The sequence below is a fragment of the Tenrec ecaudatus genome, chromosome 7, assembly GCF_050624435.1.
Source record: "Tenrec ecaudatus isolate mTenEca1 chromosome 7, mTenEca1.hap1, whole genome shotgun sequence".
NCBI lineage: Eukaryota > Metazoa > Chordata > Mammalia > Afrosoricida > Tenrecidae > Tenrec > Tenrec ecaudatus.
The window spans coordinates 126,883,473-126,896,512 of record NC_134536.1 but is presented as its reverse complement, the minus strand read 5'-3'; the positions used below and the strand labels follow the sequence as shown (position 1 = coordinate 126,896,512).

At 45.3% G+C, this 13,040-nt stretch overlaps 1 protein-coding gene across 1 annotated transcript in view; it reads right to left on the bottom strand.

The window, feature by feature from the left end:
* The window catches only part of SUPT3H (SPT3 homolog, SAGA and STAGA complex component), a 456,451-nt gene that overhangs the window by 99,041 nt on the left and 344,370 nt on the right, over positions 1-13,040 (bottom strand). Inside the window, exons 8-10 of the mRNA XM_075555015.1 lie at positions 11,398-11,510; positions 8,636-8,743; positions 3,267-3,431 (exon numbers count right to left, since the gene is read on the bottom strand). Of these exons, the coding sequence (XP_075411130.1) occupies positions 3,267-3,431; positions 8,636-8,743; positions 11,398-11,510 (386 nt within the window). The remainder of the gene's footprint in view (positions 1-3,266; positions 3,432-8,635; positions 8,744-11,397; positions 11,511-13,040) is intronic.

Sequence of the window (13,040 nt, the reverse complement as noted above, 5' to 3'; positions counted from 1 at the left end):
ATTTTGCTTCGGCACATACGCTATGGCCAAAGCACCTTGAGGTCCTCCGGGAGGACGCTCACATGGGGCTCGGGCACTCTGAAGTGGCAGGCGTAGGTAGGGAAACTACCTTGAGGCTGCAATTTGTGAAATATGGATACAAGTGAGCCAGCCTAGCTGAAGAATGGTCTCTTGGCAAACATGTAGATAAAAATTGGAATATTGCCGCTTTGCAGACGCCGCCGCCTGAACCTGTAGTCTTGTCTGGTCCTGCTGTGCCCAGCCATGGTCAACCCTACTGTGTTTTTCGACATAGCCGCCGACGGCGAGCCCCTCGGCCGCGTTTCTTTCGAGCTGTTTGCAGACAAAGTTCCAAAGATAGCAGAAAACTTCCGCGCTCTGAGCACTGGGGAGAAAGGTTTTGGTTACAAAGGTTCCTGCTTCCACAGAATCATTCCAGGGTTTATGTGCCAGGGTGGTGACTTCACACGCCATAATGGCACTGGTGGCAAGTCCATCTATGGAGAGAAATTTGAAGATGAGAACTTCATCCTGAAGCACACAGGTCCTGGCATCCTGTCTATGGCAAATGCTGGACCCAGTACGAACGGTTCCCAGTTTTTTATCTGCACCGCTAAGACTGAATGGTTGGATGGCAAGCACGTGGTCTTTGGTAAGGTGAAAGAAGGCATGTATTCTGGAAAACAGAGTTAAGTTTATGATTATGAAATAAAAGATAAACAATAAAAAAAATTGGAATATTCAAATTTGTGAAAAATGTCACTAGATGCTAAATGTTGCCAGTTTCACGGTGCTGTGCTATGAGGATGCAGCTGCATGGATGGAGCTACCATGGGCCCTCCCCACATTCCCTTCATTGGCTCCTCGAGTTTTTCAGGAGACAGTTAAGTCTAAAATGTTTTATGTCCAGTATCATTTCTATCTGTACAAATATCTTTCCATTTCTATCACTATCATTCTTTTCTGTCAACACCCAGGCCGATCAACAGGGTGCTTGGTGAATACAATAAATGGAGAATTGATGGATCTGCAGTGGACCACCCTTCAGTCTGATGCCATGCATTTGGAATTTGAGGAAATTTAGGGACAGATGGGGGCTAATACTTCGAAAATCTTTGCTGAACAGTAACTCAAACTTAGTAGTAGTTCTTAATAGGAAGTAGGAGAAATATATAAATAACTAAAAAATTCAATAATTTCTCAAGCCAAAGGATTTCTTTATGTGTGATGAATAGATTAATCACAGCTCTGTACACACTCTGCACAGAAAGCCCCTTAGAGGCAACATTCTCCTGCTCTCGTTTGACTGGCTGGAAAAGAGTTGGAGGTGTGGTGGACAACATCATTTAAAACTACTTTACAGTATGTGTTTATTGTCATTCAATTGCCTCTGAATATAGAATCAGTGATCCCTGCCGTCTTGAAAATGCAAAGAGGAAACCAGAAATGAAGGCTGAAATTTAAGTTTACTTACTGCTTTTTCAAATATTTTATCTTGGCATGTTTCACTTCTGATCATGGTGAATAACGTCTTTTGTAGTACCCTCTACTAGATGAATCTGTAAACTACACAAATCACAACAACTACTACCTGAAATCTGTGGAGAGTGGTCAAAAACAGGTAGAAACTGAAAGGTGAGTGCCACACTCAGGAACGACAGTGAGTGTGGCTTCCGGTTTTACATTATGTGTGTTGGGTTATGTCACGTTAGATATCAAGGCAGGTTCCAGTCATCAGTGGCTAAGAAGCCTTGGTGGTGACGTGGTGGGTGCTGCAGAGCTGATTCTAACTCCTGGAGACCCCGAGTGTGCACACAGGTGTTTCCTAAGATTCCAAAGCTGTAACTTTTGGGAAGCTTACTGCCAGGCCTGTCTCCTGAGAAGCTTCCGGCTGGGTGTGAAGCACCAACCATTTGTTTCGTGATGAAAATCTTATCTGTTTGTGTCTCCTGGGGACTCCTCAACACAATCTTAGGTTGTCTGTACTTTGAGGAGGCAGGTCTTGCCCAGCCATATTGTGGGGTCTTTCAATCCGGGGGCTCATGTTCTGGATCAGACGTATTCAGCTGCTGGCCATTCATTCGGTTTTCACTGCCCACCGTATTCAGAGATAGTTCGCCACGCCTTCCTTCTAGCGTGTCTTCTTGTGGAAGCTCTGCTTAAACCCACCCACAGTGGAGAACCCTGCCGATCTTGTAATACTGGTAGCACAGTTTCCAACATCACAGCCATCCCAGTATGATGAAATGACAAGAAAAGTGGTAGACTAGACTTTTGTTTTTTTTAAAGAATAGGCAAAAGTGAAAATATAATGACAACACCCCATGTCATTGAGCAGGTGGGGCAACAGGACTCATATACTGCTTGGGAGCGAATGCGCATGCATGAGTCACTCTATGGCCCAGCAATGTCCTTCCTAGCGGGGGCCCTAGGACAAATAAAAGGCATTTGTCACACAGGGCGGTTGCATATTCTTAATGGATTCATTCATAAAAGCTGCAAATGGGAGATAACTTTGGTTTCTGTGAGTCCACTTCAGCCCACAAGGCAGCCTTCGACGGCCCCAGAGGGTTCCCCGAGTGTGCTCTGTAAGGTGGCAGAAGGCATGCCTTTTGCCCTGTGACGGAGTTAGCAGGCAAGCCCTTAACCACTGCACCTCTAGAGCCCCTGGAAATAGACTGTGTTTCCCCCATTCATGTTTTCCAGAATACATGCAATTTCTTCTTCTTTGGGTCTTAATAGTATTCCATTGTATCCACTGATGTTGTCGAGTGGGTTGGAGAATGGCCCGCTGTGCATACGTTTTATCTCCAACATATTCCAAAGCAGGAGCCACACACAAGTATACAGTGTTAAGATAGCCAAGGAACTGATGTCTATCGGATATCTCTGTATCCCTTCCTGCCCCAGCCAACAAGATGAAACCAACAAACGGAGGAACAAAGGCGCAGGGGTGAGTCGGCAGAGGTCGGATCACAAAGAAGGCAGCCAAGCCATCAGTGTAGAATCTAGGTGTTAGATAAGAGGGTTCACCTTCTAATTCTTTTCACTTTTCTCTTATGTTTGAAGAGTTTCACAAAATATTAGAAGAAGCAATCTTGCTTCATTCGGAAGAAGGATGTTAAACAATTTGAGTACAAGTCCGTGGGGCTGAAAGAAAAATGGCTGCTTCCAAAAATCTGAGCTGTGGGAAACAGCCCCATCTCCCTGTCATCTCATCACTGGGGAGCCTCCCCGTCCCCGCCAGAAGAGAGGGCCCCACTGACCTTCTTCCTTTTCCGCTGCTTGGTTTTCGTGGAGTCTTGCCCAGCACTCCCGTTGCCCAGGGGTCCGGACGTCATTTTCCCTGGGTGCTGTGACCCACTTGGAGCTGTCGGGGTGGCAGGAGGCGTGTTCTCAGGGGAATCTGGATTGCACTTCATGTAGGAACTCTGCCCAGAGAGATGCGGCTTTGAAATCAAGTGACCAGGCCTTTGACTAATGTTACCGTCTGTTCTCTGTCTCATCAACTGAATTCTTACCTGGCACTTACGGAAGTAATGACACAATTTATTCTTATTGGGCCTACCAAAATGATGGCCCCCATTTGCCCAGGAGAGTCCAAGTGTGTTAACTATTTAGTGTCTTCTCCTGTAGTAGGCAGGAAAGAGGCTTCCTTATATATGGTTTCTAAAAACTCTACCTATTTTGTCAGACAGAGACACCGACATGTTTCGGCCCACTGTGGCAGCCCCGGTACCACCCCTTCTTGTTAGGGGCTTCCTCTTTTTCAATGACACTGCAATTTTCATTTCTCAACAGGGAGCTGGAGACCCTCTCTCTCCCCATGCGGGTTCTTTACAAACAGTATGCCCGTGGTGACCAGCATTCTCCAGTAACTCAAACCCAAAGCCCCAGGTGACGGAATACTCGGCCCTCCCTCCCGCTCAGCCTACGAATCACTCGCTTCTTCCTTCCTCCAGTCCCTCCCACCAGGATGTGCCCTTTGGGCGTGACAATAAGTCTGCTCTTTCTTCTAGCTGAAAGCACTTCACATTCCATCAGCTCTTCCCTTCTTGAGAATAAACACTCCAATCGCCTTTTGTCACTGGTCACCCACTCGTTTGTAGAGTACTTCGTACCCCTGCTCACTCTCCTTTCGACGTGTCAATATCTAAACAATATGACGTTGCTTAAAAACTATAACACAAACAGAAAATTTCCTAATGAATCCAATCGTAGAGGGAAGGGAACAAAGAGGAGCTGATACCGCGGGTTCAAGTAGAAAGACAATGCTTTGGAAAGGATGATGGCAACATGTGTACAAGGGTGCTTGATACAACTGAATGATAGATTCTTGTAAGAGCTGCAAGAGCCCCCAACAAAATGATTAATAATAATAAAAAGAATCCTATCATGAGAGCCTAAGAGATGTACAAGCAAAGCTTGTAGGTCTTTTTGCATACATGCTTTTATAAATCGGAGGCGCCCTGGTGACACAGTAATTAAGCACTAGGCTGCAAACCAAAAGGTCTGGAGTTCGAACCCACCAGTCACTTTCTGGGAGAAAGATGTAGCTATGTGCATCAGTAAGACTTACAGCTGTGAGAGTTAGGCTTCGTGTCAACTTGGCTGGGCCAGGAGTCTCGGTGGTTTGGCCTAGTAATCCCCCATGATGTGCCCCTAACGTATCGTAATCAACTTCAGGATGGGATGCTGTGAGCAGCCAAGCAATTGTGGGAGGATCGGTGTGAAGTGCAACCTCCTTTCTCAGCTCTTAGACTTGATGCCATGAAAGATGTTTTCTACAGTTTGTGGCCTAATTCCTCTGTAAGAAGATGCGGTGGTGAAGCCTACTTGCATTTGTGTGATCTGGCTCCTACATCTGGCTGACTGATTGCTGGTTCTTTGGGCTTAAGTCAGCTGTCCACCATACTTGCCCGCCCACCCTAAGAGCTATCAGAAGCTTGCCATTTGACCTGCTGATTTATATTTATTTATTAGGACACTGTAGCCACAAGTCTGAACTTCTGACCTTGGATTCACCCACCTCTACACCCACCAGCTAGTGGTCTTCCTGCTTCCTGGTTCACGAGCACCCACGTTTACTGAGCCAGGAGAAGCCTCGAGCTTCATGTCTGCCGCACAGGCTTGAACTGGCCTAGACTTACAGACTTCTATAATGGTGTGAGCCATTATCTATATACATTATGTTATATACATAATGATACCATATATAATCTACATAATCTGTGTACATTTATCTGTCTGTCACTGGTATTGTTTCTCCAGAGAACCCAATATAAGACGCCTTAGAAACCCTAAGAGGTAGTTCTACTCTGTCCTATATATAGTATTGCTATGACTTGAAACGGACTCTTATGACAATTGGTTTGGCTTTAGGTGATTCTTCCACATTTTCCTCATCATATCAACCATTTAATCATACTAACAGATTGTCCACAATTCTTTATAAAGTAAAAAAAATATCATGCCTGACTTTGGAAAATGTTTTGCTGAGGTCCAGGTATTGATTTGAATGATGTTTCCCTGATAAGCTTGCTCAGAAATACTATCAAACAAGAGGAAGTGAAACCAATCTGACATGACTTGTTCCTGAGAAAGCCAGATAGCTCCAAGAGATTATTACTGTACAGGCCAGGGGAGCGTGTGAGGCCTGCCCAACACGCAGTCAGAATATTCCCCAGCGCCGGGCTCCTGGCTCCCACCACCCAGAGCCCAGGAGCCCAGCATTCAGAGGGCATTTTCTCAATGGCTGGGCCGCTGGAAACGGAGGCTGAGGTTGCTGAGCAGCTCCTCAGGGCAGTGTGGCCACCATGAAGAGCCAAGAAAGGGGAAAAAGATAAAAGACAAAGACAAAGGGTTTTCTAAACCAACCCAGGAATCTCTTTGTGCTAAGGGGAAACGAGGCTTCTTATGTTCACTGTAAATTTCTTCAATTAGAAATGTTACAACAAATTTGTCTGATGTTAATCAAGAGCATACTGACACATATGTTCATCAAATGAACATGCATCAGAGACAGTTTAAAGAGCGCTCCCTGACATCGTAACGTGGGTGTGTAACAAAGAAAGCAAATCCTGTTTCATCAACGGGCCAAGATGTAGGGACTTTTCCAGTATGTTGACTGATAATGATGTATGATCTTTTCAAAGAAGAAAGCAGATTGTTAAAGGGCAGAAACCTTTTAAATCCCTATGGGAATTACAAGCTAATCTGATTCTGCATGCACGTGGGCGTGCGCGCACCCCCTCCCCCCCAAACTCACTGCCCTGGAGTCGAGGCTGACTCACAGTGACCCCATAGGACGGGGGAACTGCCCAGTGGGTTTCCAACATTGCAGCTCTTCTGGCAGTAGAGAGCCTCATCTTCTTCCCACAGAGCTGCCAGCTGAACTGCCGGCCTCGCGTTAGCAGCCCGATGTGCATGGGTAGGGGGCATAACAAGATGGCAGCGGCCCTGTGTATAGGGGGCATAAAACCAGTTAACTTTTGTAATAAAGTGTTCTATTGGCGCATATCTTTATATGTGTTCTATATGGGTTCACAGGGTGGAAAGACTTCTGAGAGTCATCCATGGGCTTGCGAATGTCAGCACACCCTGAAATCGTTTGCAAAACTGACTCATGTGTTGCTGAAGTAAAGTTTTATAGTTTTCAAGACACTAAAAGGGGACGTGATGTGGGAACCTTACACGAGTTTTCTAAAGATGGTGATGCCCCACCGGCCTCACCTCAGAGACGTTATCAGGCTGTGGATATTTGTGCTCAGATACAGATGACAAGTGGGCCTTGGTCAGTACACTGCACTTTACAATTAGATGTGGGTCCGTAAAAAAGTATTACTACAGTGTCATAGAAAACTTTTAAACACACATTTCAAAATGCGAAGCTATTGTTTTTCAACACAACCTCCATTTAGGTCTATCTACCTCTGCAGGTGCTGTGTCCACCCCTGTGCCTGAGAAGGAGAACCGTGCGCCCTTCCGCTCGCACCACGGCAATGTGGCAGCGTCCGCATCCTCCAGAGGCCTGACTGGCGTTTCCTTCAATGTTCTCTGAGTTTGGCGAACAGGACCATGTCAAAGGGGGCACTACCAGGGCTGCAAAGAGGACAGCGTAAAGGCTCCTCACAGGATCCTCTTGGGACAGCCCTAGCCACCCTTGAAGAAGGAACAGGTGCAGTCGGGATGAACAAGGTAAAATCCTGGGTGCGACTTTATGGGCTTTTTTCTCCCTGATGGAGTTCTGACAACTCCTTCTGGGTAACTCCCCATGATCATCCCGTGTCCCTTGGAAAAATTCATTCGGATTAGTCCTTTGAGCTCCCCAACATAATCTCCAAAACCTTCTGAGCTGACCCTCTCAGTCTTGACATGAACGGTCCCTCAGGCTCCTGGGGCAGGCAGTGTCTTGATTGGGCACTTTTGGGAAAGACCCCTAACCAGACTGGGAGAAGCGCTGGGGGTGCCCACTGGTGAGCTGTGGCCTGCTCACTTCAAGGGAAGCCCTGCCAACCTCGCGGGACTCTGCGGGGCCATGATGCAGCCATCTGCTCCCGTAAAGCTTACAGCCTCAGCCACCCTAGAGAGGGTCACTATGAGTCAAAAGCAACCTGATGGCAGCGGGCTAACGGACATGGCAACACGCATGTTTCTGAGGGAACTTGTCTGTGGCCATCCACTGATCACAGGTAGAGAGATGCTCACACTCGTTTTTAACTGACTCCTAGAAGCAGCAGCTCCGGATTTATCCTCACAGGTGCAGATGTTAACCTTTGGGTTGCTCTCCGTGTGGTTATTAGATTGAATTACATCAAAATCACGGTTTTTGTTAGTAAATATGGTCAAACATCACTACAGCCATTCAACCTGTTATAGTACCTTTCTGGCTTTTAGATCACAGAGAGTCTTTTGTTTGTTTGCTTTTAAAGCAGCCTGCGATGCAGCACAGCTTCTATAAACAAGCAAACAAACAACCGAACCCACTGCTGTCCAGTTGAGGCTGACTCAGCGCGGCCCTGCAGAAGTGCATGGCCACGACTTCCTTTCGGTTAGCAGCCGACCACGTGACTCTGGAACACCAGGGCTCCTTGCAGCTACTACACAAAGCCTTGCTGGTGGAGAGAAAACTTCATGGTCTCCACCAGCAGAAATTTCAGTAGCACAAAGTACACCGAAAGGCCAGCGATCGTCCCATGAGAAAGCCAATCCCAAACTGAAGACAGTTGGGACTGAGATCTTGAAACCGAAATGGTTCAGTAACTGAAACAGGAGGTTGTCCACAAAGAACAGCGACCATTATCACATTAAATAATGACAACCCTCCACAAAGAAATAAATTACGTTTCCTAACATAAGTCAGCTACCTGACAATTGTTATTTCTCAAGGGGCTGAGAAGTCCTTTGTGAGAGGTCACTGAAGGACAGGCCAAGGTAAGCGAGGTACAAAACCTCACTACATTAAGTGCATTAATATTAATATTTATCGAATGTCGAATGCATTGAGATTCTTTGACTGAAGACCATCAATTGAAACGTAAAGTAGTTGTTGTTTTTAACTATTGATGTAAATACCAGACTTTGGGGGGAAAATCCACTGATGCATCCAAGACGACTGATTTTATTGAATGCTTACCTCGGCAGAGCTGTGATACTGAATGAAAGTGGCAGAAATGGCGTGGCTGAAAGGGTCCCCCGCCTTGGTCACCATGTCCTGCCGAACAAGAAGAGCCAGATCCACCAACTGGAAGATCAGAGTAAGGAAAATACAGTTAAACATCTGGAAACAATCATGACTGCCACTGAACTGGCAAAACTCTAAAGAACACATTCCAAATGTTATTGATAACGCTGCCTGTCACATATCTGTACTGTGGACGGCACTGTGCTAGGTTCTGTACGGAACGCAAATGATTTGTAGTCTGTCTTTTGTGGAAAGCAGTTCTCAAAATCACTAGAGGACCTTCTTAAAGAGCCTGTATCAGCTCTTTTTTAAAAGGTTGTGTTACTATTAATACATTTGTTCATGCAACACACAATTCAACGGTTTAAATGCATTACAGAGTTGTACAATCATTACTACAATCTATTCTAGAACATTTTCTTCATTCTTGTGGCTATTGTTATTAAGAATCCTCCCCTTCTTGGAGGAACTATTAATCCAATTGCTGACTCTATGGATTAACTCTCCTGGATTTCACAGAGAGCAATCATCTCATCCCCACCACCCTCCCACAACAACAAGATAAAAAGCACAGCAAAACCCCAATCCAAGAAAAAGCATCAGATAATAAAACTAGAACAAATTTTAAAATGTGTCAAAAGGGAAAGAAATGAAGAAATGTTAAAGTTTAACCTAACAACATCTGTGGTATTCCACTAAGGGCAAGACTGTTCAGATCCTTGGTCAAGGTCCTAGGTTTACTAGAGGCTTGATCCGCCTGGACACCCGGCCAGTGGACTGTAGGCTGTCACTTTCTTTCACAGCCTTGTGAAAACTGGGTGCTTAGAATTTAAGTTCTAATACAATAACCTCCGTTTACTTATCTTGGATTTCACTATTTACAATCCTTGGATCACACAAGCTGGTGTGCTCCTTGCGCGTGGACTTAACTGACACCTCACTTAGATGGCTGCTTAATTTAAGACACGGCTCTAAGACCCTAGGCATTATTCTTCCTGATAGTTGGCACCATCTGATTTCTTCACCTCACTCGTATTATATATGAAGGGGTACTCCCCCCCAATGGAATTCTTTTTTCAAAGTATGTATTTTTATTTTACTTTTTTACAAAACAACTTTATATTTAATGTGAATTTGAGATTCCAGTCCTGGGAACATTTTTCAAATTCATCTGTTTGGAGGGCTGGCAGAACCTCCTCCACTTTTCCTTCACCTCTTTGACATCATCCAATCACTGTCCTTTCATGTCCCTCTTCATTCACAGAAACGAAAGATGTTGCACAGAGCGGGGGCAGGTGAGTGAGGTGTGTGGGGCAAAAGGCATGCTGTTATAGCCACAAGCTGAGATGGCTGCATGAGCAGGTATATTGTCATGGTGGCAAAACCAGTCCCCCGTCTTCCACAAAATTGTTCTTTCCCCGTGACCCTTCTACGAGGGAACGTCCAATTGTCTACAGATGGGCTTTGGGTCTCCATTTGCATTGAAATATTTGTTTGGGGTCTTCTGATGCCTGAAGCCTTATCCCACTGACACCTTGCGATCACACAGGCTGGTAAATCAGGGCTTTTTTGTTGCACACTGTTACACAATCTTTACAGAACCTCTACATAGAAAGCTTGATGAACAGCCTGACCCAGTGCAACAAACTCTAAATGCACTAAACGCTGACATTTTCATCCGTTCTGGAAGTTGACAAATGACCAGAACAAGGTTTTTCATCAATCGACATTTCACCTTTTTTGAAACGAGAAAACCACTGTACACTTGAGTTTTTCCCATTACATTGTCCTGATTAACCTGTGGTCAACCTCACAACAGTTTCTGTGGCTTTTTTCCTAAATAGGAAACAAAATTTTACAGTTGCATGCTGCTCTCTTAAGATTGGCCATCACAAAAGATTAGGTTCGAGCGAAACTGCTTTTACGAAAAAATTCACTGTGACCAGAGAGAACCTTCCCAGGCGAGGCCACTGGGTGCACTAACTCAGAGCGAGTTGCTTGATGCTCGCCCAGTGGGCAAAATGCATGCTCTGAAAACTCCGCTTTGCCCAGTGCAATTCTGGTTTTTGGGGGGTACATCCTTGTACATATCTTCAGTGGCCATTTCATAAAGGCAAATTACTGAACAGGGCCACACTGTAACAAATGAGTTGTTTTTAGATTCAAATGATTAAGTGCAAGTTCCAGAGGACCATTTAAAAAACTACAGATTCCCGAGCTCTTGGTTAGCCCAGAGATTAGAAATCAGTGGGTGTTCCGAGATGTCTGCATTTAAACAAATGCCAAGGAGCTGGTGCGTCCATGCACTATGCTTTGCAGAAATCGGTCTGCAAGCAGAGATTTCTGATTCAGGTTTGGGTAAGCACTTGAGAGCTCTGTATCATTTAACTACAAAAGTGATTTTTCAGGGTTGAAAAATGTACTCTGAGGGAGATGTGGGTCTGAAGTTCAGTATCAAGAAGTAAGTTGCACTTCTGGTCCTAGCAAGGAGAAAGCTGAAAACAGCAGTGACTTTTCCCAAACACCACCAAAGCTGAGAATGCCAGAAACCTGAGGGAACCGGCGTCCAGAAAATGGCAAGAGAGCCTGCAGGGAAAACCAATGGCTCAACTCATGCTTGGTCCAGGAAGTGACAGGTAGAAGAAGTGGTCACAGACAGGGATGTGGAGAAACATCACCACGTATGGTCTGATACAACAGACTGAAATTCTTACCTGGGCCACGGTTTCGTATGCCAAGTACGCTAAAATTTCCATCGCCACAGCATTGGGTTTTATCTCCAGGCTGCTGCAGTCCAACCAGTCTCGGAACTTGGAGGCCTTTTTGGCTAATGGTAAAAAATAAATAAAATAAAAATTGGAGCAAATGTAACTTTTAAACAGTGTCTTCAGATACCATGTATCTTCCATAGAATGAAAGCGGAACCCGGAAGGTGAAAAATGCACACAGCATGTGCCGTTTTCAACATGTGAGTCATCCCTGACCCTTCCTGATGTATTTTGGTCCTTTATGTTGGATCAATGTTTACATCAAGGTATCATTGCTTATGAAACAACCTTAGGTTCCGCATGCTTCACCCTGCTGCAGAATATGGCCTAGTTGGTCAGAACTTACGGAACAAGCAGGAGAAAGATGAGGCTCTCCACTGCTGAAAAGACTTACAGTCTCAGAACCCCAAGGGGCAGGCAGTTCTCTCTCTACCCTGTCTTGTAAGGCTCCTAGGAATTGGAATAGATTTTAGCAATGATCTGAAGGGTTAGTTTGCTGGAGGCAATTTTAATTCTTGTGGAAAGAAAATACTGCAAGACAGAAACTATCCTGACCCAAAGAAAATACAAACACTGGATTGTCTACCTCTGTTCCAATTGCTTTACTAGGCTCACAGTGGTGATTTAGAATGGAATAAAGTCAGTCTAGGTCTGAACTGATCTATAATTCTGTCCTCTACGTAGAGGTAAAGATGCCCAAAGAGTCAAGCCGGACTCTTAAAACCAACCAAATGGATTCCAACTTGCCTTTAAAATAACATGTGCCTTTAACCAAACCAAACTTAAGGCCCTGAGTACATGCTGAATCATCACGCTCCTAAGGGACAGAAGAGGACTCTCCCATAGGGTCTCTCGGGTGACTGGCTTCACCCAAACAGACTGCTTTGTCTTTCTTCCATGGACTGCCCTGTGGGTTCGAGCTATTGACTCCTGGATTAGTAGTCAAAAGCTTAACCACTATGCCACCAAACCCCAAACTAGACTCATTGCCACAAGATCACTTCCGACTCATAACAACTCTATAGGACAGAGGAGTCTGGTCCCTTCGGATTTCTGAGGCTGTAAACCTTTATGGGAGTAGAAAGTTTTATCTTGCTCCCTCGGAGTAGTAGGTGGTTTCAAACTACTGACTTTGTGGTTTGCAGCTCAATTCTTAATCCACTATGCTACCAGGGCTACCACTGTGTCACTCACACCAAAAAACCAAATTCCCTGCCACTGAGTCAATTCCAACTCATAGCAACTCGAGAGCCCAGGATAGAACTGCCTCTGTGGGTTCTGAGACTGTAACTCTGTTCAGGAATAGAAAGTCTTTCTCCTACAGAGCAGTTGGTTGTGAACTGCTGACCTTGCTGATTACAGCCCAACTCATAACTACTATGCCACCAGAGCTCCTAAATTGCCCACTACTCCCTGATTAAAATGTCACCTGGCCTGACTAGAGTCCCCTCTGTGCTCACCCTGACCCCTTCCCCTCCATGGAAGGCTCTCCCATCACCTAGATTCACATGGATCCAGAGCATACGGGCATCTGGGAGGCATCCCCACTTTCATCATTTGTTGAACAGCTTTCCCATCAGGTATCTTCT